General features: G+C 41.3%; 1 protein-coding gene across 3 annotated transcripts in view; it reads left to right on the top strand.

The window, feature by feature from the left end:
- Window positions 1-25,499, top strand: part of TOM1L1 (target of myb1 like 1 membrane trafficking protein) — a 41,472-nt gene that overhangs the window by 14,735 nt on the left and 1,238 nt on the right. For 2 of the 3 annotated variants that reach the window (XM_080682385.1, XM_080682386.1), the window contains 9 exons: window positions 932-1,048; window positions 11,258-11,391; window positions 13,510-13,567; window positions 13,939-14,056; window positions 15,366-15,462; window positions 20,793-20,844; window positions 22,262-22,367; window positions 22,799-22,880; window positions 25,332-25,396. In XM_080682385.1, coding sequence (XP_080538511.1) covers window positions 932-1,048; window positions 11,258-11,391; window positions 13,510-13,567; window positions 13,939-14,056; window positions 15,366-15,462; window positions 20,793-20,844; window positions 22,262-22,367; window positions 22,799-22,880; window positions 25,332-25,395 — 828 coding nt within the window. In that variant the 3' untranslated portion in view covers window position 25,396. Of the gene's footprint in view, window positions 1-931; window positions 1,049-11,257; window positions 11,392-13,509; window positions 13,568-13,938; window positions 14,057-15,365; window positions 15,463-20,760; window positions 20,845-22,261; window positions 22,368-22,798; window positions 22,881-25,331; window positions 25,397-25,499 lie in introns of all 3 variants that reach the window. The other variant, XR_013961316.1, reaches the window with a different exon arrangement.

Raw genomic sequence — 25,499 nt, 5'->3', positions numbered from 1 at the left:
GGCAAAAGTAGATTTACAGTTGTTGTTATAGAAAATAATAAAATAATTAATAAGAAACTCACAACTGCAAACTTACTTTCGCCCCACCTTATATGAAGCTCTTTTCTGTGCTGCTTTAAGGAACTATTATTGAAGACTTTGTCGTATTATTATTCTGCATTACATAAAAATGTATGGAGCCCTAGCTGATTTTGCTTAGTGGATAGAGCAAATGAAGGGGCCCGGGTTTGATTCCGATCAAGGGCATGTACCTTGGTTGCAGGCTCAATCCCTGGCCCTGGTTGGGGTGCATGCAGGAGGCAACCAATCAATGTGTCTCTCTCACATTGATGTTTCTCTCTTTCTGTCTTTCCCTCTCCCTCTCTCCCTTCCACTCTCTCTAGAAATCAATGGGAAAAATATCCTTGGGTGAGGATTTAAAAATAAATAAATAAACACAAATAAATAGCACTACCCTTTAAAAAAAAAAATCCATGCAGTTCATTTCTCTTAGAATTTAATCCAGGAAGAAAAAAATGAAGTGTTTCTTGATTCTTCCTTCCCTAATACCATGAGAACTGTGCCACCTTTTTTTTTTTTTTTTCCTTTTTCCCATCAGCTGCCAAGAAACCCAGGCTAACATTTTCCATTTTGTCCAGGCCCCAGGTATAGTCACCTTCCCCCTTCTCCATATTGTTCCTAATCTGATTTCCCCCCTTCATTTTTAACACTCCAGGGAAATATTTTTGGATTTATTACAAGCGATCTTTAAGTCCTTATAGGTGACAGAAGACACATTTGCAAAAATGTGTAAATATATTTATATTAATTGAAATAGAGATTTGACAATGTTAAATTTTACAAAAGCATTTTTTCTCCCAGCACGGGTCCCCTGAGAGAAGGAAACAAGGGGGTCCCACATCCTGACCGGTGACTGTGTTGCTCTCAACAGATTGGCAAATTGCATAGTGAGTTGGACATGGTGAAGATGAATGTGAAAGTGATGTCCGCCATCCTGATGGAGAATATTCCTGGGTCTGAGAACCCTGAAGACATAGAGCTTCTGCAGGTGAAACATGGTTTCAGGGACAATCAGTCCAAGTGTCTCTTAAAATTATTCTCTAAACTTGGAGCCTTGGAGATGGAAGACGCCTTAACATTGTCTACCAGTCCATCCTCCTGCATCATCCATTGATTTCTAAACTTGGCAAAAAAAGATGCAAGGGTGGCTTTTTCAGAAATGCAATAGTAACTTAGACATGCTCCTGGCCTTCTTGCAACTAATACTTTACCATCATTTACTCATTAATAGCCTTGCTCATATGAACTCTCTTACTCGTCTCTAATAGTTTCAATTACGCAAAAGTTGGCTCTCTATCGAGCCATTCAACAAACATTGAGTAACTACAATGTGGTAGAAGACTCAGACATTGTCTCTGTCCTAGCCCTCAAGGAACTTATGTCTGGTGAACATGATGGTTTTGTAAACAACAGTTGAATAAAGTGTTATAGATGCCAGGATAAAAATGTGTTTATCAGATAGTGGGATGAGGGTTGGGAGCAGGGAGAAAGGTGAGGTTTTTGGAAAGGTTTAGATGGAGGCAGTACTCATGCTGCGGGAGAAGGTGGGCAGTGCATCTAGACCGAGGAAACCATGAGCAGCTCATTGTTACTGCCAATGGCCCTCCCAGGCCTGTTTCTGTGTCTATAAATTCGTGCTCTTTATTTTTTACCCTCTAATGATTTGTTCTAATTGTCTATTCTAAATCTTAACAAACATTTTTTACATATTAACTTTAGAAGCACTTAGAGGAAAAACAATCAGTGTCTAAATCTTTATTCCCTGGTAAGTTAAGAACCTTATTCTATTTCTACTTTTCTCAGATTCCAATCCATTTTTCTTTGTTATCTGTTCTTTCATTTCTCAGATTGTTATGAGAGTTGCAATGGAGTATCCTTAAAAAAAAAAAAAAAAAACCCACAATTGAAGGCTTTTACAGATAGAAACTTGGTGACGTGTAATGTTTAACAAGCATGTTAAACTAAAATACAAAATTAAATATCCCAGTAAAAGGGTATGTGGCCGATATATTTTTTTTAAAAAAAATGGTCACATTCCCTTTAAACACGTGAATCCAATGTTATAGTTTATGCCGTCCTGGAGTGCACTGCAGCGCCTTTGTGTGTCAGCCTTTGGGTGCAGATGTTTGATTGAGTTTTGCAAGGATAATGCTAATTTGCTGGTTGCTGTTCTGATGCTTGGGCTTAGGGCTGTGTGTTGCCTTGAATAGTAAAGAGACTTGGGTTATAAATCAACTTGAGAGGACTACGCAAGGCCAATCCAAGTTGAATGGGTTCTGGCATCAGACCAACCTGCTTACGGAGCCTAGTGAATATGTAGCTTTATTTTTCTTCCTGTTAAAAACATATAGAAATTGGGTGTGGGGCGTGCTGTTCTTAAATTCTTTTGACAAATATTTGAGGGTTTTTTTTTTCTTGCAACCTAAGTAACCTCATAAAGAAAACAATTTCTCTACCCACAACACTTCTAACAGCTTGCCTGTGAGGTTTTCTCCCCCTCACTTAAGCAATTCTGACACTAACTATACAGAGTTAGCACGGACCTCACAGATGAAGGGCTCAGGCTCAGGAGACTGCTCCTCCTCCCCCCACATCAAACACTGCTTACAAGTCGCAGCCCTCAGGGAACGCACATCTCTGTCTGATTTGGCTACCTGATGAAGAGGTACACAGGATGAGGTCTGGAAGGGTCAGGAGCTCCTGTCTCCATAGAATTGGGGTGCACCACCCTCCCGGCACCTGGATGTGTTCACTGACCCAGAAGCTCTTAGAACCCCTTTATTTAGAGGTGTTTTGTGGTTTTTTTTTTTTTGAAATTCCATTATTGATTTAATCATTTGGCCATTGGGGTTTAAAGCAATCCCAGCCCTTCTCCCCTCCTTGGAGGTCAGGGATGGAGTAAAAGTTCCAACCCTCTAATCCCAGGGTTGGTCTCCTTGGCTGCAAGCCCCCCTCTTCCAAGAGTCACCTCATTAGCATAAACTCTGGTTGGGTTGAAAGGAGCTTATTATAAATAACAATAGATGCTCCTCACCCTGACCACTCAGGAAATTCCAAAGGTTTTAGAACTTCTAAGCAAGAAGTGGGGTTGAAGACCAAATCTATATTTCTTTTTTTTTAATATATTTTATTGATTTTTTAACAGAGAAGAGGAAGAGGGATAGAGAGTTAGAAACATCGATGAGAGAGAAACATCAATCAGCTGCCTCCTGCAAGCCCCCCCCCCCCCCCACTGGGGATGTGCCCGAAACCAAGGCACATGCCCTTGACCGGAATCGAACCTGGGACCCTTGAGTCCACAGGCAGGTGCTCTATCCACTGAGCCAAACTGGTTAGGGCCAAATGTATATTTCTTATTAGATCACGGTATCATACCTCAGTCTAAAAGAACTGGTTGAATCTATGGAGATCAAGAACAAGGAGTCTATCCGATACAAGGATCTTAAAAACAAAACCAGCAAAGCTAGACTATGAAGAATGTTTTCAGGGGTTCTCTCACACCTGTCCCAACTATTCAGATCAGTTGAGTTAGAACCCCCACCTAATGCTAGGTAACCCCAGGGGCTTTGGGAGCCTTTGGCATGCTCCTGGCTGGGGCACTGAGGTGGGAGGCAGTGAGGGCCCACTGGCATTGAGCATCCGCAGGGCATATTTTGAGGGTAGGAGTGCATCTGGGAAGAAGTGATAATACTATCAGAGGTCAACTTTGTGAGTTGTCAAACAGACATCTATTTCTTTTTCCAAAACCAGCTAATAACCACAGTTTTTTTAAAAATATGTTTTTCTTGATTTTGAGAGAGAGAGGAAGGGAAAGGGAGAGATAGAAACATGGATGAGAAAGAAGCATCACATGTTTCTACACGCCCCTCTACTGGGCATTGACCCCGCAACCCGGACATGCGCCCTGACCAGAATTGAACCAGCAACCTCTTGGTGCATGGGAGGATGCTCAGTCCACTGAGCCACTCTGGCTGGGCTAACCACAGTTTTTGAAAGCTCACGGAAATAATAAATAATTTATTCCCCAAATCCCAGTGAAATGACAGAAGAAATATGAAACTAAGAATAAACTCCCTAGACTATGAGGAGAGCAGAAGAGTGAGACTATTCAGTGTCCAATAATATAGGTGGGATCAGACTAAGGGAGGAACCCACAGCCTCACCCAGGCAAAAGAGACCCTTCAGGAACTTCCGGTATGGCCATTGTTGACCAAAGAAAGTGTAGCCTATAGAAAAATTTTGTAAGAGTTTACTTGACACTACATTTTGAAGACATGCCCAGAAGCAAAATTGCAACAGATTGAGAAAATGCTTCTGTGAATGGAGTTTGCCACTTTCTTTTCTGCATTTAGAATGAAAGAAAAAAAAAAAACAGTAAGGAAGGTACATAAAATGCATCTGTGGTAGATTAACGAGGTGGGAAAAAGCATGGCAAGGAAATCAGTAGGACTGGATAAAGAGCAAAAATGGAGAAACACAACTTTTTACACTGGTGGGTACAGGATGGTTAATAATTAACATTTACAGTATATAGAACTGGTATTTGGGGAACAAGATAACAACAAAGGGTTCTGTGGTCTCCTGCTGTGGTGACCTTGTGCTCCGCCAGTGAAGGGTCTAGAAAAGAAAATTACTGCGACATTGCAAAGCTGTGTTATCCTAGATACATAAGAACAATGGACAGGGCTCCCTCACAGTGAAGATTGGCTTCGCTAGGCAGCTGGAGGCCTGGGAGTTGACTGCCTGCTGTGGCTTGCCCAGCTAGGAATTTATGATCAGACCCTCCCCTGTGCTTACTTTTGGTCACTAATGGGGTTAATTGCATAGCCCCCATTTTTGTTCACACTGTAAAGGAGGACAAAGACTGTCCCCCAATGAACTGGGGGGGTTGCCAAGGGGACCCGGAACCTAAGCAGACAGAGGAAAAAGGACCAGTACTCCCTGGGGTTTTTAAGCATGGAAGGCAGGGAGTCTCATTCCCAAAGATGGTGATGCAATAAGGCTGTTAGAATTCTCAGGAAAAAATACTTATTTGGCTTCTCCTCCTGAAAGTCAAGGCTGAGACACCCTTTTCCTTTGTGGTTACAGAGTGAAAGGAAACCTTTGTGTGTTTTTTTCTACTGTTCAAACCAACACTATCCACAGGGCCCAGTTCTCCTACACCAGCTGGGTGTCCTACAGTACAAATCAGTTCTGACTCTATCCAGCTGGTGCTAGCATCAGGTTCCACAGTTAAGGGCTCAGGAATTTATTCCCACAAGACTGCCCCCACTTCCGATGCCCATTGCACGTCCAGGCCTTCCATACTTCTGACCAACCAGCTGTAATAGAAACCAGGGATTCCCAAGACCTTCTCCTGGGGGTTGATAATTTGCTAGAATGACTCACGGAACTCAAGGAAACATTTCTATTTACGGTTCATTATAAAGGGTAGTACAAGGGATGCGAATGAATAGACAGATGAAGAAGCCCAGAAGGGTTCTGAGGACGAGAGCATCTGTCCCTGTGGGGTTGGGGTACACCACCCTCCTAGCACTTGGATGTGCTCACCAACCCAGAGGATCTCTGAACCCCATAGTTTATGCATTTTTATGGAGGTTTGAGGGTTCAGAACAGGCATCCCCCACGTGTGCCACTTTGGCATGTGAATTATTTTGAAGGCCAGTCAAGACCCTGTAGGCTCATGAGAAATTTTTACCTCTCCCTTAAATAATTTAAATTAGAGGCCTTGCCCATAGTAAGTCATTACTGGAGATAACGTTTTATGACCTATGTAGAGGGCAGGGCAGACATCTAATTACTGAGTATCTGCCCTTCTGATCCTCCTGGGATGCCCTTTCCTCTGATGCCCCAAAGTGCCTTACCTAATCCTTAGCACTGAATGCCATATACAACTCATTTTAACTTTCTGTCACTGAACCTTTCGTATATGTGGGGTTCCCAGACAAATGTAATTAAATTTGTTTTTTTTTCCTCTTGTTAATTTGTCTCATGTTGATCTAATTATTAGCCCAAAATAGCATCATTTCTGCTAAAGCCCATGTACTATATATACTGTATATTTCTCATTTTAACTTTCTGTCCCTGACTTCCTCATGTACTAGTATGCGGCGCTCCTATGCATACGTATGTAACTAAATTTGGTTATTTTCTCTTGTTAATCTGTCTCATGCAGACTTCATTGTCAGAACAGTTGAAAGAACCTTAGGAAGGTGGAGGAAAGTTTCTTCCCCACAAATTTCATCATGGAGGCATGATCAATTATTAACTCTAATCTCCATCCTCTCTCCCCTTCCCAGCGGGTGGAAAGTGGGACTGAAAGTTACAAGCTTCTAATCACGGTTTGGTCTTTCTGGTGACCAGCCCCCATCCCGAAGCTGTCCAGGAGTCCACCAAGAGTCCCCTCATTAGAACAAAAGATGCACCTGTCACTCGGGGATTTAGGAGCTCCGTGTCAGGAACTGGAAGCAGAGACCAATATATATAGTTCTTATTTCACAACAGGAAGGGACCATTTAGATGTCTAAGCTGCAAGTGGAGTCTTTGATCCAGCTCCCCTTCTTCAGGCTTTGTCTCCTGCTTCCCAAGTTTATTAGAGATTGACCTTGGTTATTAGAGATGGGTGCCTTTCAAGCCCTTATGTCTTTATTGACTCTCATATCTTTGGATCCTATTTCTAGCCTTTGAGGGTTTCTCATACTTTCTTGAAAGTTTAGACATGCATGTTAAAACATTTTATATCATATCCACAAGTTATTTAGGTATTTTGTTATCAGGAAGGTCTTAATGCAATTTGTTAACATTACACCCAGCCTCTACATTTGGAATTGCTTCCTATTTTGTCTGTTGGTGCTTACCTTCTAGCAGCTGTTCTGTTCATTTGGAACCCATTCCATCTTGTTTCCTTCCATCCCAGATCCAGTGTACTTACTGGGAATCTCCTATCTGTTCTCAAATCCATGGGGAACATTTCAATCCTGAAGCTCTGCCTGTTAATGGGGCTCCTACTCTTCGTTAGACTCTCAGGCAGTAAAACTATTTTTCATAATAAACCTCTTTCCCCACCACTATGTTGCTTGTGGACTACGAACTTCATTATGGGGTGGGGGTCGGGGGAGGACTGGGATTATTTTTAGTTTCCCAGTGAGGAATACAAAGGTTCTGATGAGTTAAAGAGCGTTCGCTCTAGTCACAGGAATGAAACATTACTGCATGTGTTCTTGCATTTGCTTTCTTGGCCTTGTGCACTTGGCTTTGGACCAACTTACTCTGACCTTGAATAGCTGACTTTTCCTGTTACCTCCCATTTTAGTCTTTCTTGTTTTTGTCTAGCCCCAGTAGGACAATGAAAGAACAGAATGTTTTCATCTTCTGCAGAATAAAGTGAGCTCAGATTTTCAAAGTATGACCAGAGAAAGCCTCACTCTAGCTTATTAGAGATGTTTCAAATCGTGTGAATGAAAATTTGATTCTGTAAGAGTAATTTGTAAGCAGTTGAGAAAAAATCCTGAAAGGAAAATTAAAAAAAAAAAAAAATCATCCTCCCCTGATCACTCTTACTGTCTTTACGACTCAGAAACTAGTAAGGTATTAAGAGTGGAAGGGCCAGGAAGAGAATAACCAAATAATTTATAAGCATACTAGAGGCCTGGTACACGAAATCCCTCAGCCTGGCCTGTGCCCTCTCTCAGTCCACGAGCCCTTGGGGGATGTCTGACTGATGGCTTAGGCCATCCTTAGTGCTGCCGGGGAGGAGGGAAAGGCTCCCACCACCGCCACTGCACTCGCCAGCTGTGAGCTCAACTTCTAGCTGAGCAGCACTTCCTCTGTGGGAGCATACTGACCACCAAGGGGCAGCTCCTGCATTGAGCTCTGCCCCCTGGTGGTCAGTGCGCATCATAGCGACCAGTCGTTTCGCCGTCCAGTCGATTTGCATATTAGCCTTTTATTATATAGGATATGCATAGCCCATGGACACAGACAATAGACAGGTGAAGACCTGAGGTAGAGTGGGCTAAGGAGTTAATGAAAACAAACTTTTCTGCAAGCCAAATGTTGACAATTTTCATAGCTGGGACAGAGTCGGAAGGGTCCTAATGAGCTGATCTTCTTAAGGATTATCTTGACAATTAATTTGTCATTCACTCAGCTGGGCTTGTATAAGGCAAAAGAGACTGCAGGAGCAAGTTGGGTTGAGAGATGTTTGGTTTTAGGGTGGGGGATAGCTTTTATTTTGAGCAGATAGAGATGTTGTTTGGGTCTCTTGAAGCCTGGGTGCGGTGCCCTGGAGAGAGGAAATGTGGTAGGGGCTGATAATAGGAGTCTTGCCATGCAGATATTATTTCTAGAGACGGCTTTCAAGTAACGCTTCTTCCTGTATTAACTTTTTCAGGGGAGATGTTTGGACACCTTTCTTTCCCTTTGTATTGAGTTGATCTAATTGAGTCTGTTTCACCACCAGTTACTCAGCGTTCTTATCAGGTTGGTGCATGTGGGACAATTAGAGTCAGAGTTGAAAGAGCAGAGGGAGCTCCTTCTGTAACTCCTGAGGAGTAGGAGCCCTCGGGGTGTCAGAAGAGGAAGCCATCAATGAGCTCCTTGTTTTGCTCCAAAGACTTTTGAATTGATAGTTCAGTTCACTTTAACTTAGAAGCCTGCCTTCGCTTTGATATGGTGTAAAAGGGGGGCAATTCCAGGGGCTCCATGCTGGACATATGCAGCAGCAGCTGTTACTCTGTGTTTTTTGGCTCATGCCCCCTGGCTTCCCACATGCACAGCCCTGCAGGTGCCTGCTGTGGGGAATGTCTGACCTGTCCTTTTGGTCCATGGTGCTTGATCTACACCGTTTCCAGGTGGCTTGGCCCTCCTCGGAGACAGACATCAATGGCAAAGATCAGAGTGGGCTGGCTTTTGAAGAGGTTTGGCGAACTCTGCTTTGCAAACCTGCTGAGAGATGTGGTGTTCCTTTCATGTTTCCTTTCTGTCTGTGTCCAGAGGGCAGAGGGAGGATCTTCACATGATGAGGGCTATTGATGTTGGTTGCAAATTCATTTCAGATTAATTACTACTTTTTTTTTTGGTCACAGGCCCCTAACAGCCACTGGAGTCCCTTGATCTTGACATTGCTCTAGCAAGGCTGCCAGGGAGTGAGGAGAATAATTTCTGTGCACTCCCAAACACAAGAACAAAGGAACAGTCTTCATTCATCAGGGGATTGCTATTCTGAGTTCTTACCTTTGCATAATATTGGGTCCTGGTAGTGGTGTGAAGATTACAGGAGGGTACTCGTTATCTAGTTAAGCTTCTAGTGATCCCTCCTTATGCAACCATAATGCATTTCTTGACTCCCCACTGTATGCCAGACACTAGGGGGTTCCAATTATTTCCTATTCTTACAACAACCCTACGAGATAGTTGGTTATCTTTGTCTTATAGATTTAAAAAAAAAATAAACACCTGAAACTAAAATGTAACTAAATTCCATGTCAGGTCTGTGTATGTGAGAGGCCTTTGGTCTACTGAGTCTAAAGACTCTTCTTGCTCATACCAGTGGCCATAAGTGAGCCCAACTCAGCTTGCTTGTTTCACATTGAGACTATGGGTGCTTTCAGGGTATAATGCAGAGTGGGGTCCTTCTGACAGGGAACAAAGGGCCCACAGGGCAGAAAATGTTGTAATACCTGGACCTGTAAGGAAAAAGTTGGTTAGCACAACTGAGAGTGGCCAAGCCTTTATTTAGCAAATAGGACCGTTTTCTGGCTTCATGTTGCAGGTGTAAAACCCGGAATCTGGCACTGATCTGTCCGTCTCACTTTTCACCACCACTTTTCACTTCCCTTTATCTTGCACATATTTTTGTTATGATTTTGTGGAGAGTAGTGGCTTTTCCCTCAGAGTCTAAATGGCAGCTGGTAATGGTTTGATTTATTTATTTAGAGATTTCCTGTCAGAGCCTTGTAATAGATTGTTTGAAACTCTAAATGGTTCCGTGAAGCGTCAGTTTTTCAGTGGGTCTTTCTTGAGGGGAAAAAATATCAGATAATGTAACAGTGCGATGACTTAGCAAGTCCCGCTGCTTTCCTTTTGAAAGGGGAAACATCCCTGTGTTTCTGCGTGATGTTAGACTATTACACGGGCAAATTCCAGCCAAGGTGGATTTGAAGGAATATTACTGTCGGCGTTACACTCCTCGGGCTTACTGGGAGGTTTGCCTAGGAGGAGGTCACTTGTAAGGCAGTAGTTTGCAAATATCAGTGTGTATAAGAAACAATTCTGATGCTTCTTTTTTTTAAAAAAAAGTAGATTCCCAGACCCTCAGCCCCAGATGTAGGTGCTTCTGAGGCTCACGGCTGGGATTCTAGGTCATTCGAATAAAGATATTATCCAGGACTCCTTTTAAAATTCTGGTTTCGTTTATCTTGGAATGTGATGCTATAGTTATTTAAGTAAAACAAAATGGGAAAATCACGTTGCTGTAAATGTTGAACTACTTACTTTCTGTCACTATCTCTAAGAATGACATATTTTCTGTTGTATGTTGTACTTTGTGGCTACAGAATTCCTCATCATGCACATCTCATTTTATTTTATTTTATTTCTTTCCTTTTTATTGAATTTATTGGGGTAACTCTGGCTAACAAAATTATACAGGTTTCAAGTGCACAACTGTACAACACATCATCTGTGCACTGTATTGTGTATTCATCACCCCAAGTCGAGTCTCCATCCATCACCATTTATCCCCCTCTTATTCCCTCCTACCTCCCTCATCCTCCTCCTCTTATTTAAATGTCAGCTCATGAAACAGATGTGGAAAGTAGTATAATTTTCATTTATCAAATGAGAAAATCGAGATTTAAAAAACAAGTGATTCCCGCCCCCCCCACCCCAGCCAACAGTACAGCTAATAAGCAGAAGTCCCATATTCTGCTTCTAATTTCAAGTCCTGTGTTCCATGCAGTGCACCAATTTGTCCTCATGACACCTGTTCTGATTTTTAGAGGAAAATATAACCCCTTATAACTCACTGTGTTCTCACAGGAAGGATGAGCTATCCATAATTAAATATTTGGTAATCTCCCGTCGGTGACTCAAGGTGGAGGGAGGTGGTCACAGGTGTATACAGATTGGTGAATCAGTTGTCTTTCTAGAACATTCCTAAGCGTGGAAGAAGAAAGCTCTCTCCTCTCTTCGACAGAAACTTTACAAGACGGGTCGAGAGATGCAGGAGCGAATCATGGACCTGCTCGTGGTGGTGGAGAATGAAGACGTAACTATTGAGCTCATCCAAGTGAATGAGGATCTGAATAATGCCATCCTTGGCTGTGAGAGGTGAGCAGATGGCACAGTCTCTTCAACCCTCCTCCAAGTCTGGTTTCACCGCCAGTTACTCAGCGTTCTTATTAGAGGGCCTATAAGGTAAACACTCAGGAAGATCAAGAACAGGTTCAGAACAAGGCCGCCTTCCTCCCAAGATAGGGATCGTGGTCCTGGCCTTCTGGGAGCCTGTGATGTGGCCTGCGAGAATGAGCAGTGCTGGGAGCACTGTTGGGCATGGGGGCTGCATAAACCTCTAACCTGTGCGTGGGACCTGGACTTGATTCACCTAATGCTGTCTGCACTGAGCACCTCATAGGCTCTCGAATAGATGAGTGCTGTAAACCAGGGGTCCTCAAACTTTTTAAACAGGGGGCCAGTTCACTGTCCCTCAGACCGTTGGAGGGCCAGACTATAGTTAAAAAAAACAAACAAACTATGAACAAATTCCTATGCGCACTGCCGGCCCGGGACGAGTCGGCTGCTAAGCAGGACAGGCAGCGGCACCCGGCGGGCCGGATAAATGTCCTCGGCGGGCCGCATGTGGCCCGCGGGCTGTAGTTTGAGGACGCCTGCCAAAGTCTTAGGGAATGTGAAGTTGATCTTGAGTTTGAGATGGAGAAGAATATGGGAAGGGAAGAGGGGAGAATATTTTATGTGGAGAAAAATAGTCTATGAAAAACCAGAGCAGCCAATGAGGAAATTTTTTATGTGAACATAAAAATAGTTGTACAAATAAGGAAATGGAACTTTGTTGCTCAAGGCTGGACCTGTGAAGGGTGTTCATACTCAGCACATCACTAACTAGCCTACAAGAAGCCAATGGCAGAAGTCAATGGGAGAAAAATCACATGTGTTTTAGAAAGGGAAAAAAATCCTTAAAACCAAGTGCATGGTCCAATGAACTGGAAGCTTTTCAACTTTAAAGTGTTTAGGTTCACAGAGTTGATGTGTCATAGTATTAATTCCATGTTTCTAAAGCCACTCTTAGCTTGGAAAGCATTTTCACATTCATCCACCTGTATTATCTACTGACATCTTGCCCCTGAGAAAAAGTTTCTGATGAAGTGGTTGAAATAAGGATCAGGAAATCATATCCATGGTCATATGGCTACTTGATAATAATGCTGGTACTTGAACCTTGTGCTTCTACCTTCAACTTTTACTATTTTTTCAAAGCCATTACTTTATTTATTTAACGATTCCTCCTTTACCTTCAGTATATGAGCAGTATAAAATTTTAAAACATTATAAAAGCTTAATATTGTTAGTAGATATCAAATGTCTTATAAAAACGAAGATAGTGAAAATATGATACATGTATTTAAATCTTCAATGGAAAATTATAATAGCAACATTGGAAACACCTTAAGTATTTGGGAATAATAAGAAAAGTTAAATATGTGGTACGTTCATAAGGTAAAATATGCAGCCACTAAAAACTGAACTTCTGAGTAACTAGAAAAATGCATGCAAAGTAAGTGAATTAGGGTACAGAAATATGTAAAGTACAATTTCAATTAAGTTTGAAATAGATTAGCCTCCAGAAAAATATACTGGGAGGAAAGACATCGTAATGTTAAGGACAGTTTCTAGGTGATAGAAATGATTAGGGCCCTAACTGGTTTGGCTCAGTGGATTGAGCGTCAGCCTGTGGACTGGGGGGTCCCGGGTTCGATTCCGGTCAAGGGCATGTGCCTGGGTTGCGGGCACATCCCCGGTGGGGGGCGTGCAGGAGGCGGCTGGTCGATGTCTCTCTCTCATCGATGTTTCTGGCTTTCTGTCCCTCTCTCTTCCTCTCTGTGAAGGGTCAGTAAAATATATTTAAAAAATAATAAAAAAATAAAAAAATCCACATTAAAAAAAAAAAGAAATGATTAGGGACCATTTCTAGGGGATAGAATTTTATTATTTTTAATACTTTCCATGTTCTTGCTGTTTTCTCAAAAGGCATCATTCATTACCTCTATACTAAACTGAAAAAAAGTGATTAAAGTACTTTACTGGGAATTGAGTGGTGATGAAGCGCGTTGTCTCTGTTCCTAAATATTTGCATATTAATAATCTGTTAAGTATTGTAGCATTTTCATGTCCATTTTCTTTTCAATATTTCCATGTTGCTAATTCAAACAGGTTTACTCGAAACCAACAAAGGATTTTGGAGCAAAATAATCGGAGGGAAGACACCAATGTAAGTGAATAGAAATGTTATAAAATACACAATTGAACAATTTACAAACTGTATAGTATGGAGCAAGGCTTATGTTAAAATAAGTCTTAGAAAAGGAGACTCATTCCTTAATGATTGGGGTGGTTTTGGTGGTATACAGTACTTGCCTCAATAACTTGATGTCATCAAGTTATTAATGAGAGGTCATTAAAAGACACTCTAATTAAGCAGGAACCCATGTGGAGGGTGAGGTGTGATTGGTACTCATTGTTGTCTATGGAATGGATCCAAATAGGATCTTCTTTTCTCCAAAGGAAAGCTTCTGGGGAGAAAGCCTAAGTGATAAATGACCTGCCAGGGTTTTTCCAAATTTGTGTTTGCTTTATTTTCAGACTGCCACTGAACCTTCTGCCCCATCCTGTGATCTTCTTGACCTAAGTCCTAGCACTCCGAATCGTAGGGCTACTCTGGAAGAGGTCAACGCCATGAATGCTCAGCTTTCAGACTTAAGTAAGCAAGCATGCAGGTCTTTTAGGCCAGCAGAAGAGCTTAAGGTGAAACAGATCTCCTTGGTTTCATGATGAAATGCAACCAGAGAAGGACTGGCATCAGTTTGAATAGCAGGACTATATCAGGAGATGGAATTACTTCTTGGCCAATGGTTGTCGGGTCATACCCAGCACAGGAAAGGGATGTGACTGAGGGAGGAGGTCCTTGAAACTCATCCCACTGGCTTAGAATCTCCTGGAATTCCCATGGCCTGCTTTGTAGAGGTTGTTCAGTTCCATGGCCGGTACTTAAGTCTACTCTGAACCCACACACTATTGTCTTTGGGTTTCTCTGTCATACTACAGCATCAGATAAGGGAGTATTTGATGTAGAGAAATTCAGCAATTGTGAGACCTTATCCACACAGTGGCAAAATGTAGAGGAGGAAACAGGCTTTTGAGTCAGAGGAGAGTCCAAGTTGAAATCCCAGTTCTGCCACCTCTTAGTCACCTAACCTCTGAGACCTTCCTACCTTATCAAGTCAGAACAATCGTTATGTTAATGAGTTTCTGTGAAGGTAAAGAAATAATGTTTATAAAATGAAATGTTGGCTTGGGGTTACTTATCTTACCTATCTTATTTGTTATGTCCTACTATTCTATCAAAAAATCTGGGTAAATTACAAAATAAGGATTATGAAAAATGCTGATGTCCAGAAGTGTTTGCCAAACTGAAATCCGTTTGTTTTTCTATATTAGGAGGTTTTTTCCAGAGTCAAAATATTTGTTATCACTGAATTTGTGGTTTTCCTGTAACTTCCTTCATTTCTGAAATGTTGACTGCTTGCTTGGTAGACCAGTGGGATGTGTGGAGTCTATTTCATTAAAGAGTTTTCTTATGTTTTTATCAGGCATTTTCCAGGGGCAAGGGGGGATAGTTATTCTCTTTGGGGTGTCTCGCTTAAGATGGGAAGTTAAGAATTTGGGGAGGTCAGGGTAGAGCTCTGTATATACAGTAGATTTTTACTTTGGAAGTGGCAGAACAAGACATGCAAAATCTCCTTCATTCCTGATCAGCTTGGGATTTTAGAAAACCCAGAACAATAACATTTGTTACCTTCTCAACAACCTCTCCTTGTGGCAGGGAATTTCTCTCTTATCAGTTACCCTAAACGAGGCTCTTTAATTTCTGTTTGAGGAAATTCCATAATTTTATGGTGACAGAAATCTCTCTCTCCTCTTCCCGCCCCCCCCCCCCTCCATGGAAAAGCCAACAGAACAAGTTACCAACAAAATGTTTTTAAGCCAAACAAGTCCATTTTGTGTCCTAGGTTTCAGCTCTCCAACTCCTGTGATAATGAACAGCTTGCAGCCCAGTCCTCGCCCACAAATGGATCTGCTAGCCTTGGAAAACACAGACACAGCCATGTAAGTATGTCTGTCATACTCCAGAACCAATACCACCTCGTTCTGACTCCTCATACTCCAGAAAGCATGACACAGTAGGAAAACCAGAGACTTGGGAATCAGACAGACCTAAGTCAGGATCTCAGCATGCTGCTTCCTACTAGCTCTGTGACTTTGGATAAGATACTTACCCAGCATAAGCCTTCCATTTCTTCTAAGAATACTTCCTAGGATCTTACAAAGATTCCTTGAGATGTTGTATGTACCTCCTAATATAGCACTTGGTAGGTAATAAGCCTTCAATGAATTGTCTCTGTATCTGTTCATTTTAACGTAGTATCAGGAAGTAGAGGGAATACAATGACAGAGGAAGGAGAAGGGAAATGAGGTTCAGAATCGTGAAGAGTAATGGCCACACCAGTAACCAAGGACTTGCTATGTGCCAGGCGCTTTGCTAAGCTGTTTTTGTTCATTTCATTTAATCCTTGCAAAAGTTCTTGGGTCAATGCTGTTACCATTATTCTCATTTTATGGGAGGAAAGGCTGAAACTTAGGGAATAGAACTTGTCCCAGTTCATATAGCTATTAAGTAGCAGTTCTAGCTAATAGCTGCTTATTTTACTCTGTGATCTCATGGGTCTTCTTATGCATGAAGATCACTTGGGTGGCTCTGGCCACCAGAAATTCTGATTCAGCAGTAGAGGCAAAATAAACCATCCTAATGTCTTACGGTCTTGAGATTTTTTTCCACGCCTCTGTGTTTGCAGTATAATGTGTTCATCACAGAACAAATGAGTGCTGAAATTATTCATAACAGAAAGGATCAAAACAGTGATGAAGGGATAAAGTCATAGGTCGTATTTATAGCCCACTTACCATCAGGCAATAAGCTAAGAAGAATAAGAAATGCCCATTAATTTCTTAGAAGTGCTCCCAAAAGGCCTGAGGTAGGTACCCCATCATTCTCATTTTACAAATGAAGAAAATAAGGTTACCCAACTAGTGCATACATGGGATTCAAATTCAAAGGGGTCTGATTTGAGTGCCTGCTCTCTTTTTTTCTTTCTGCGCTTTAATTTTTTAAAATTTCCTTATGATAAAATTGACACCCATCCCTTTTTAATGTGCAGTTCTAGGAACTTTAACATATGTATAGATTCATGTAACCATCACCAAAATAACTCCCTTGTGTCGTAGTTTGTGAAAAGATCGTGTAAAATTGGTGTTTGCTTCGTGTATTTTGAAGCTCTGTTATTAAGTGCATATGCATTTAGGATTGTTATATTTTCTTGGCGAATTGACCCTTTTATCATTATGTAATGTCCCCCTTTGTCCCTTGTAATGTTCTTTGCCCTGATGTTACTTTGATATTAATAAGGCCACTCTAGCTTTCTCTCAATTGGTGTTTGCTTGCATTGAATATCTTGTTCCATCTTTGTACTTTTAACTACATCAAAATATTTGAAGTGAGTTTATTGTAGATAGCGAATACTTATATCATGCATTTTTATGTATTCTCGTAATTCCTGTCTTTAATTGGTATGGTTAGACCGTTTCCATTCAACGTAATTATATGTTTGGAATAAGATCTGTGATTGTGTAATGTTTTCTCTGTGTTTCCCCCTGCCCCCTCTGTTTCCTGCATACTTTGAATTATTTGAATTTTTTTTTTCAGCATTCCATTTTACCTATTGTGATCTTGACTGTATCTTTGTATAGTTTCTATATGGGGGCAGGAACTGATTACTCTAGGGATTGCAATATACATAACTTTTAAGTCTACTTAGAACCAGTATTTGATCATTTGAAGTGAAATGTGGAAGCCTTATCACCGTATAGATCCCCCATTTAAATTATAGTTATCATAGATATTACATATGTATACATTGGAGGCAAAACTACCACTAGACAATATTAGAATTTTGCTTGCAACCCACAAATACAGGGTGTCCCAAAAAATGTATACACACTTTGAATCATTATTAACTCCAATGGGTTAAACCTGAAAAGAAAGAAACATCAAATGAACTATCAGCTGTTAGTGTGTATACATTTTTTGGGGACACCCTGTATATCTCAAAGAACTCAAAAAGAGACAAATAGTCTATTATATTTACACAATATTTACCATTTCTGTTGCTCCTTTATTTTCTCCCAGGATAATTTCCCTTCTCTCTGTAGAATTTCCTTTAGCCATTCTTTTAGAGCGAAAATTTTAGTGTTAATTCACTTGAGTATGTCTTTATTGCATATTTGTTCCTGAAGGATATTTTCACTGGATATAGAATTCTGGGTTAGCAGTTCATTTTTTCCCCAGCAGTTTTTAAACATTGTTCTACTGTCTTATGGCCTAAATGGTTTCTAATGAGAAACCTACATTCATTCAAATTGTTGTCCCCTATAGATACTGTGTTTTCTCTGACTATGCATTCAAGAATTTTTTTTTTCTAACTTTGAACAGTTTGATTATGATGTGTCTGGGCATGGATTTTAGTTTATGCTGTTTTGGATTTGCTGAGTGTATTAGTTTCCTGTGGCTACCATAAAAAATAAAATGACCACAAATTCGGTGGTTTAAAACCACAGGAACTTATTTTCTCATAGGTCTGGAGGCTAAAAGTCTAAGATTCAGCAGGACCACACACCCCTTGGGCCTGCATTCTTTGGCATGTCGCTACATCACTCCATTTTCTGCCTCCACCTTCACATTGCCGTTTTCTCTAAAAGTTCCACTGCTTGTCTCTTTCAAGCTCACTTGTCATTGGATTCAGGGCCCATTTAAATAACACAGGATGGTATTATCATCTGAAAATCTTTAACTTAAGTACATCTGCAAAGACCCTTTTTCCAAATAAGGTAACATTCTTAGGTTCCACGAATTAAGACAAGGACATATGTTTTTGGGGAGTCATCATTCAACTGACTATTGAACTTCTTGACTCTGTGAGTTTATGTCTATCAACAAAATTGTGAAGTCTTCAGCCTTTATTATTTGAATACTTCAAATATTTTTTCAACACTACACATTTTCTGCTGTCCTTCTGGGACTCTTGTTGACACCAATCTTAGATCTGTTGTCATTGTCTCATAGATCCCTAGGGTCTGTTCATTGCTTTTCTCCCTTTTATTTTTTTCCTGTTTTTTAGATTGGATAATTCCTATAGATCCATGTTCAAGTTCACTGATCATTTCTTTCTTTTTTTTAAAATATATTTTATTGATATTTTACAGAGAGGAAGGGAGAGGGATAGAGAGCTAGAAACATCGATGAGGGAGAAACATCGATCAGCTGCCTCCTGCACACCCCCCACTGGGGATGTGCCCGCAACCAAGGTACATGCCCTTGACCGGAATCGAACCCGGGACCCTTCAGTCCGCAGGCCGATGCTCTATCCACTGAGCCAAACCGGTTTCGGCAAGTTCACTGATTATTTCCTCTGTCATCCCTATATGTTGTTGAGCTCATTCCGTAGTTATTTTTAAGTTTCAGTTACTGTAGTTTTCAGTTCTAAAATTACCATTCGACTCCTCACATCTTGTGTTTCTTTGCTGAAGTTTCTGTTTCCATTTTTTTTTTCAAGAGTGCAGTTGCTTGTTGAAGCATTTGTAGTAAGAGCTGCTTTCAAATCTCATATCATTTCAGCATCTGTGTCCTTGTGATATCAGCGTCTATTTGACTTTTCTCTTGCCACTTGAAATGTTTCCAGTTCTTCAAATGCCTAGTAAGTTTGGGTTGTATATTGGACTTTTTTAATGATAATGAGATACTTGCTCTTATTTAAGTCCTATTGAGAATGTTGGCACTTTGATATTAGTAGGCAGACAGCCTTGTTAGTTTCATGCCACAGTTTTAACCTGCCCTCTGTATGCTGCGGTTCCCATGCGGCTAAGCTTTTCAAGCCTTTGCAGCGCTGTTCAGCACTGTCGCACCCAGACGTCCTCAAACTACCGCCTGCAGGCCACATGCGGCCTGCCGAGGACATTTATCCGGCCCGCCGGGTGCCGCTGCCTGTCCTGCTTAGCAGCTGACTCGTCCCGGGCCTGCAGTGCGCATAGGAATTTGTTCATAGTTTTTTTTTAAACTATAGTCCGGCCCTCCAACGGTCTGAGGGACAGTGAACTGGCCCCCGGTTTAAAAAGTTTGAGGACCCCCTAGACCTGTGCCTCACTCAGTGGTCAGTCTGAGGTCTGGACGGCAGGCTGTGTCCAGTTCTCATTACCTTTGGCATCCTGACTGGGAACAGATCCACAGAGTTACAGATCAGAGGGTGAGCCCAGGAATTCACAAACAACTTTGAGTTTGTTTTTCTGAATGTGTCCCTCTTTGTGGTGTCTCTGATGCTTTATCTTCCCAGGACTCCCTTTGTGGTTCTCCAGTCAGAAACGGGAGGTTTACTATGCCATGCACTTTCTTCAGTGTTAGTGTCTGGGACCAAATGGCAGGACAGAGAGGAAAAAAAGAAACAAGGAGGTTCCCCCCCCCCCCCAATCCTGTTGGGATCACAGTTCTACCTGTTGGAGAGGAAGGGTCCCCTCACTCAGGGTTTTAAACCCCTACAGGTCTCTGTTACCCATGATGTCACTGCAGCCACCTTGGGATTGCCTAGGGTTAGGGGTGTGAGAACAGAGAGAAGCGGGGTGGGGGGGGGGCGGGGCGGGGGGAGATATCGGTGGGGGATTTCCAACTCTGAGCACAGGACTCCTTAGCTAGAATTAGAGGGCTTCTTTTAGAGCTCTTGTCTGTCCTCACTGCCCCCTGCTGGGTTGTAGGTTACATTGCATTCAGGCTAGGGAACACCAGAGGAGAAAAAAATGATAAGTTCGCCAGTGATACTCAAATTCTTGTCTTCTTTCCAAGTCAGCCTTTAGCTATTTACTTTTCAGTCCTCAAATATTTGCCCCATGCATTCGTTCTGTCCAGGTTTTCTAGCTGCATTTAGTGGGAGAGACAAGGCCAAGTGTGTTTACTTCACCTTACGCAGAGCCGGCGCCCTCCCCTATTCCTTCCTAACCTCTACTCTGCATCACCTCTCGACCTTCAGGAAATGATGGTGTAGGGGAGCTACTCTGATGGGATGACTGAAGGCTCTGTTTTCACAGTGTATTGTGTGTACACCAGCGTCTTGGGGCTCCCAGTGCCAAGGGACAGTGCTTTCTTTACTCTCTTTGGTATTTGGGCATCATGACCTGGTGGGCACTGAAAGTAGTTGGAATTGTTTTGTAAAATGAATACTTTTGTACAATCTGAAGGTACATTTTACGTTTGATTTTTAGACCAGGAAAGTCATCTTACTTTTTGCATTTGTGTTCTCACTGTAGGGTAATCATGCTGTGTTATCACACTATCCTAGGTTTGCCCAAAGGACCAGCCAAAACCCCGACTCAAGTCATACATATGAGAGTGTAAGTAATGAAACCCTTTTCTGGCAGTGCTCTTAGTCAGATTACCATGGCCAAAAGGGAACTGCTGGTTGTTAATTCTAATGCTTTCTCAATGTCTCTTTGAATTTATAATGTATTGATGTAGGCCTTGTTAGAACTTTTCCTTATTCTTTTTAATCTTTTTTTCTTTTGATTTTTTAAAGTTACAGTTGACTTACAATATTATATTAGTTTCAGGTGTACAGGATAGTGATTAGACATTTATTTAACTTACAAGGTGATCACTCTGATAAGTCCAGTACCCATCTGAAACCATACATAATTATTACAATACTAGAGGCCTGGTGCATGAAATTCGTGCACTGGGGGAATGGAGTGTCCCTCAGCCCAGCCTGCACCCTCTCCAATCTGGGACCTCTCGGGGGATGTCCAACTGCCGATTTAGGTCCGATCCCACATCCCTCTCACAATCTGGGACTGCTGGCTCCCAACAGCTCTCCTGCCTGCCAGCCTGATCACCCCCTAAACACTCCCCTGCCAGCCTGATCCACGCCTAACTGCTCCCCTGCCAGCCCGATTGCCCCCAACTGCCCTCCCCTGCTGGCCCGGTAACCCCCAACTACCCTCCCCTGCCGGCCTGGTAACCCCCAACTACCCTCCCCTGCCGGCCATCTTGTGGCAGCCATCTTTGACCACATGGGGCAGCCATCTTGTGCGAGGGCATGAGGGTCAGTTTGCATATTACCTCTTTGTTATATAGGATTATTGACCATAGTCCCTATGCTGTACTTCACATCCCCATGACTGTTTTTATAACTGGCAACTTGTACTTCTTAATCCCTTCCGCTTTTTCACCATCTCCCCAGGCCCCCTTACCATCTGGCAACTATCAAAAAAGTTCTCTGTATCTATGTGTTTGTTTCTGTTTTGTTTGTCGGTTATTTAGATTCCACATGTCACTTTATGCCTTTCTATAGGGTCAAGTTATTTTTGTTCCTGTTTGTGGCTGAGATTTTATACTTAATAAAACCACTAAATCTGGATTGAGGTAACCAGGGTGTGGCAAAAGTAGGTTTACAGTTGTAAGTGAAAGTTTTTATTTATTATTTATTATTGTATTATTTTTCCATACCAACAACTGTAAACCTACTTTTGCTCCACCCTGTATATTCCTGCTTTTATTTTTTTAAAGCAACATGTTTCTTCAGAATTTTACATGGGAAATGAGGTGTAATGGCATGAAGACAGACAGAAAAGCAGTAAATTTTGTAAGTGGTTATTAAAAAACTGAAGTAATAGTTCAGAATTACTAATTTTTGTCCAGTTTTAGAGCATATGGTTCTTAGAATAGTGCCCCTTGGAAGCCTCGGAATCTAATTTAAAAAAAGGGAAACTTACTGTAGAATGTTGATTTGAATACGCACTCTGTTTTCTTCAGCTTCCGGAATATCAAAATTCAGTATTACTACAGCCGGTGAGTCTACACACCGTTCCAACCACACCGTCAAACCAGACACTGCCAGCCTTGCCCGGCAACCACCCAGGTACTCGGGACCCTATTATTTGCACTAACAAGGGAAAACTGAAAATGAGTCTGCAAGAGATGGATTGATAATTGAAAATAAAAGAGAGAGGAAAAATGAGAGGAGTTTGTTTGCATTTTTAAGTTTCATGAAGTAAATTCAGGGTAAATTCTGACATTAGGACATAATGAAAGTGCTTGGGTTGTGCTGAATATTGTATTTTGAGCACTGAGTGTAAATGAACCGTTAGCTGAAGTTTGAAATCCTTTTGTTGTATAGATTTGTTGCCATGGGAGTAGTATTAGAACAGCAGTTTATTTGTTTCCGGCTGTCAGTCTTTGTTAGGATCTTACGTTTGACGTCTAAATCGTAAGGATACTAATTGTGCGTATTCCCTTGAAAAGCACAATGTGTGTTTACTGTTTTGTTTTCTGTTTTGTTTTTGCCTAAAGCGATGACGAAGAATGATCTCCAGCTACCCAATTACTACGAGGTAATGGAGTTTGATCCCTTAGCTCCTGCTGTCCCGACAGAGTAAGTCATTTACAGAATGATTAATTTATTTTTTGTCTTGGTTCCTTTTGGTAGCAGCGCTAACAGGGCTTGCTTATATATTTAACTTTGTTTAGATTTTGGCACAAATTGATGACCTTATTAAAAATGACTTATGAGGTTTTATGGGAGCTGTTGCTCTTAATGGTCTTACTGTTCTTGGCCTTGTGACTGAAAAATAAAAACGCTCAGGTTGCACATTAAGAAGTAACCGGAACCATCGTGCATTAATGGATTCCTCGTGGATGGCTTGGCAGAAAGTCGGGTTTTCTCCTGATTGAGAAGGGCACTAGTCACTCTTTGACATAGTAACACCACACTGATGGGATATTTTAGCTGTGCTTTGACTCCTAATCCTCCCCAAACTCATAAGAACTTGGTGTTAGTCTTCACCACGTATGACAACAGTGTGCTTAAAATGGATTAATAAAGCATTAGTAAAAATTACTTAACTTGAAATCCTTAAGGCACCATTATTTTTTGATATCCTAAGGTCAAGTATATAAAAATATTTCTGGGATGGTAGGCTCATTAGAGCTTTAATATATTTTGATTGACTGAAGGTTAACCCCCAAATTGTTAAAAATGGCCAAAGTATGTTTATAGAAATCATTGTTCAGGAACTGGCAGCCTGCACGCTGTATCTTTGCCTACAGCCGTGCAGAATATAAAATATGCATTTAAAAATTAATAGCCAACAGTTAAACACTGGGATATTTCAAAAAATATCTGGACCTATGGATTTAGATGCCAGACCTGCATTTTCACATGCTAGCAATAGGTTGGGGCTATGGAGTGGCTGTCTCCTTAAGATTAGGCAGACTCTGCAGGCCACCAGGCCCCTGGGCCTGGCCCCCTGCATCCACTCATTTGACCTGCCTGGCATGTAGAGGGATTTGAGGTCCTCCTAGTACAAGGACCCCAAGGAGAAAGGTTTGGTACATTCAAGGACACAGAAAAGCCAAAGCTAAGAGCAAAGAGAGCAACAGGGAACCTATTATCAGATGAACATCAGTCAGAGGACAAGTAAGATGAGGACTGACAACCAGATAATGGATTAAATAACTGGAAATCATTGGTGTTTTTTGTTTGTTTTTTTTAAATGTTTTTATTAATTTCAGAGAGAGGGAGAGGGAGATGTAGAAACATCAATAATGAATCATGGATCAGCTGCCTCCTGCATGCCCCCTACTGGGGTTCAAGCTCGCAACACCATGTGCCCTGACCGGCAAACTGTGACCTCCTGGTTCATGGGTCAGTGCTCAACCACTGAGCCACATCGGCCAGGCTCATTGGTGATTTTAGTAAAAGCCATTTTGGTAGATGGATGGGGACAAAAGCCAAATTTCAGTGCATTAATAAGTAAGAGATGGAGTAGCAACAGTAAATGCAGACACCAGAAACTTAAACATGAAGGGATGCTGGGAAATGGTTTGGAAGCTAGAGGGTTACTGAGGTGATTATCAAGTAGACACGGGATTAGGGACTGTATTGTTGATGTTGGAGCATCTATGAATGCTGAGGGGTAGGATCCAGTAGGCAGGGAGAGGTTCAAGATTTGGTTGGGGAAGGGGGATAACTAAAGGAGGTTAAGTGTTTGAGAAACCAGGGCTCGAAAGGATCCCAGAAGTAAATGATGCAGATGAAAACAGAAAATTCAGTGATGGGAAGATGAGGAAGTATCCATATCAAGGCATTTGATTTATTAAGAAGTGGGGTTTCTGACTCAAGAGTGAGGAGGGAGGTAAGAAACTTGAGAGGGAAGGAGGCTGAAATAGTTTTGTGGAAAATGAAGACAACACTCATTAGGGAAACTTTTAAAAATATCTGGACCATGCTAGCGCTTTGTGATATTGATGACCAAGACTTCAGTGATTTTTAGATTTTTCTTCAGCCATGTATATGAATGTCATGTTTATAGATATATTTTCTAGCCACAGATGTATAAGACATATGTAAGGAGTTGAATAAAGGCTGTCATAGAAAAATTATTAAATATCATATCTATTATATATAAAGTACAAAGATGACATTTAAGCTAAAGGTGGCTCAGGAGTTTGGACTGTATTAATATAGATTATATAAGCTAAAGTTAGTATATTTTATAAAATGTTTTAAAAGCAGGAAAAGCTGAACAATTTTTCTTTTTTTAAAAAGCGAAAGCAAACTGTCCAAATTTTAGCCATATTTTTCATTAAGTCACAATTAAAGTGAATTGACTATACAATACACATATTGTTAAGATGCAGAGGAACTGCACCATTAGGATCTAAGAAAGCTACAACGTAAGATTCAGGGCAGATATTTTTGTTTTTATTCACTTAAACAGCCTAAATGGCTAAGGGAACCAGAGATTTAGTTCAGGTTAAAAGCCAAAATAGTGCTTTAAAAGTGATATGTAACCCTTTTGCCACAATGGCTTGTTTTTTTCAGAGCTATTTATGAAGAAATTGATGTTCATCACCGCAAAGGCACTCAAAACCATAGTGACTGTTAAGGTAAAGACTTCAACTTACACACCCTTCATTCCACATTCTACAGGATCTCAGTGTAGGTATCACTTTCTCTAGTTAGTATTTACATTTTGTGAGGGCCATCTGA

The sequence above is a fragment of the Plecotus auritus genome, assembly GCF_963455305.1.
Source record: "Plecotus auritus genome assembly, chromosome: 7".
In the NCBI taxonomy this organism is placed as follows: domain Eukaryota; kingdom Metazoa; phylum Chordata; class Mammalia; order Chiroptera; family Vespertilionidae; genus Plecotus; species Plecotus auritus.
This window is presented reverse-complemented; position numbering and strand designations above follow the sequence as displayed.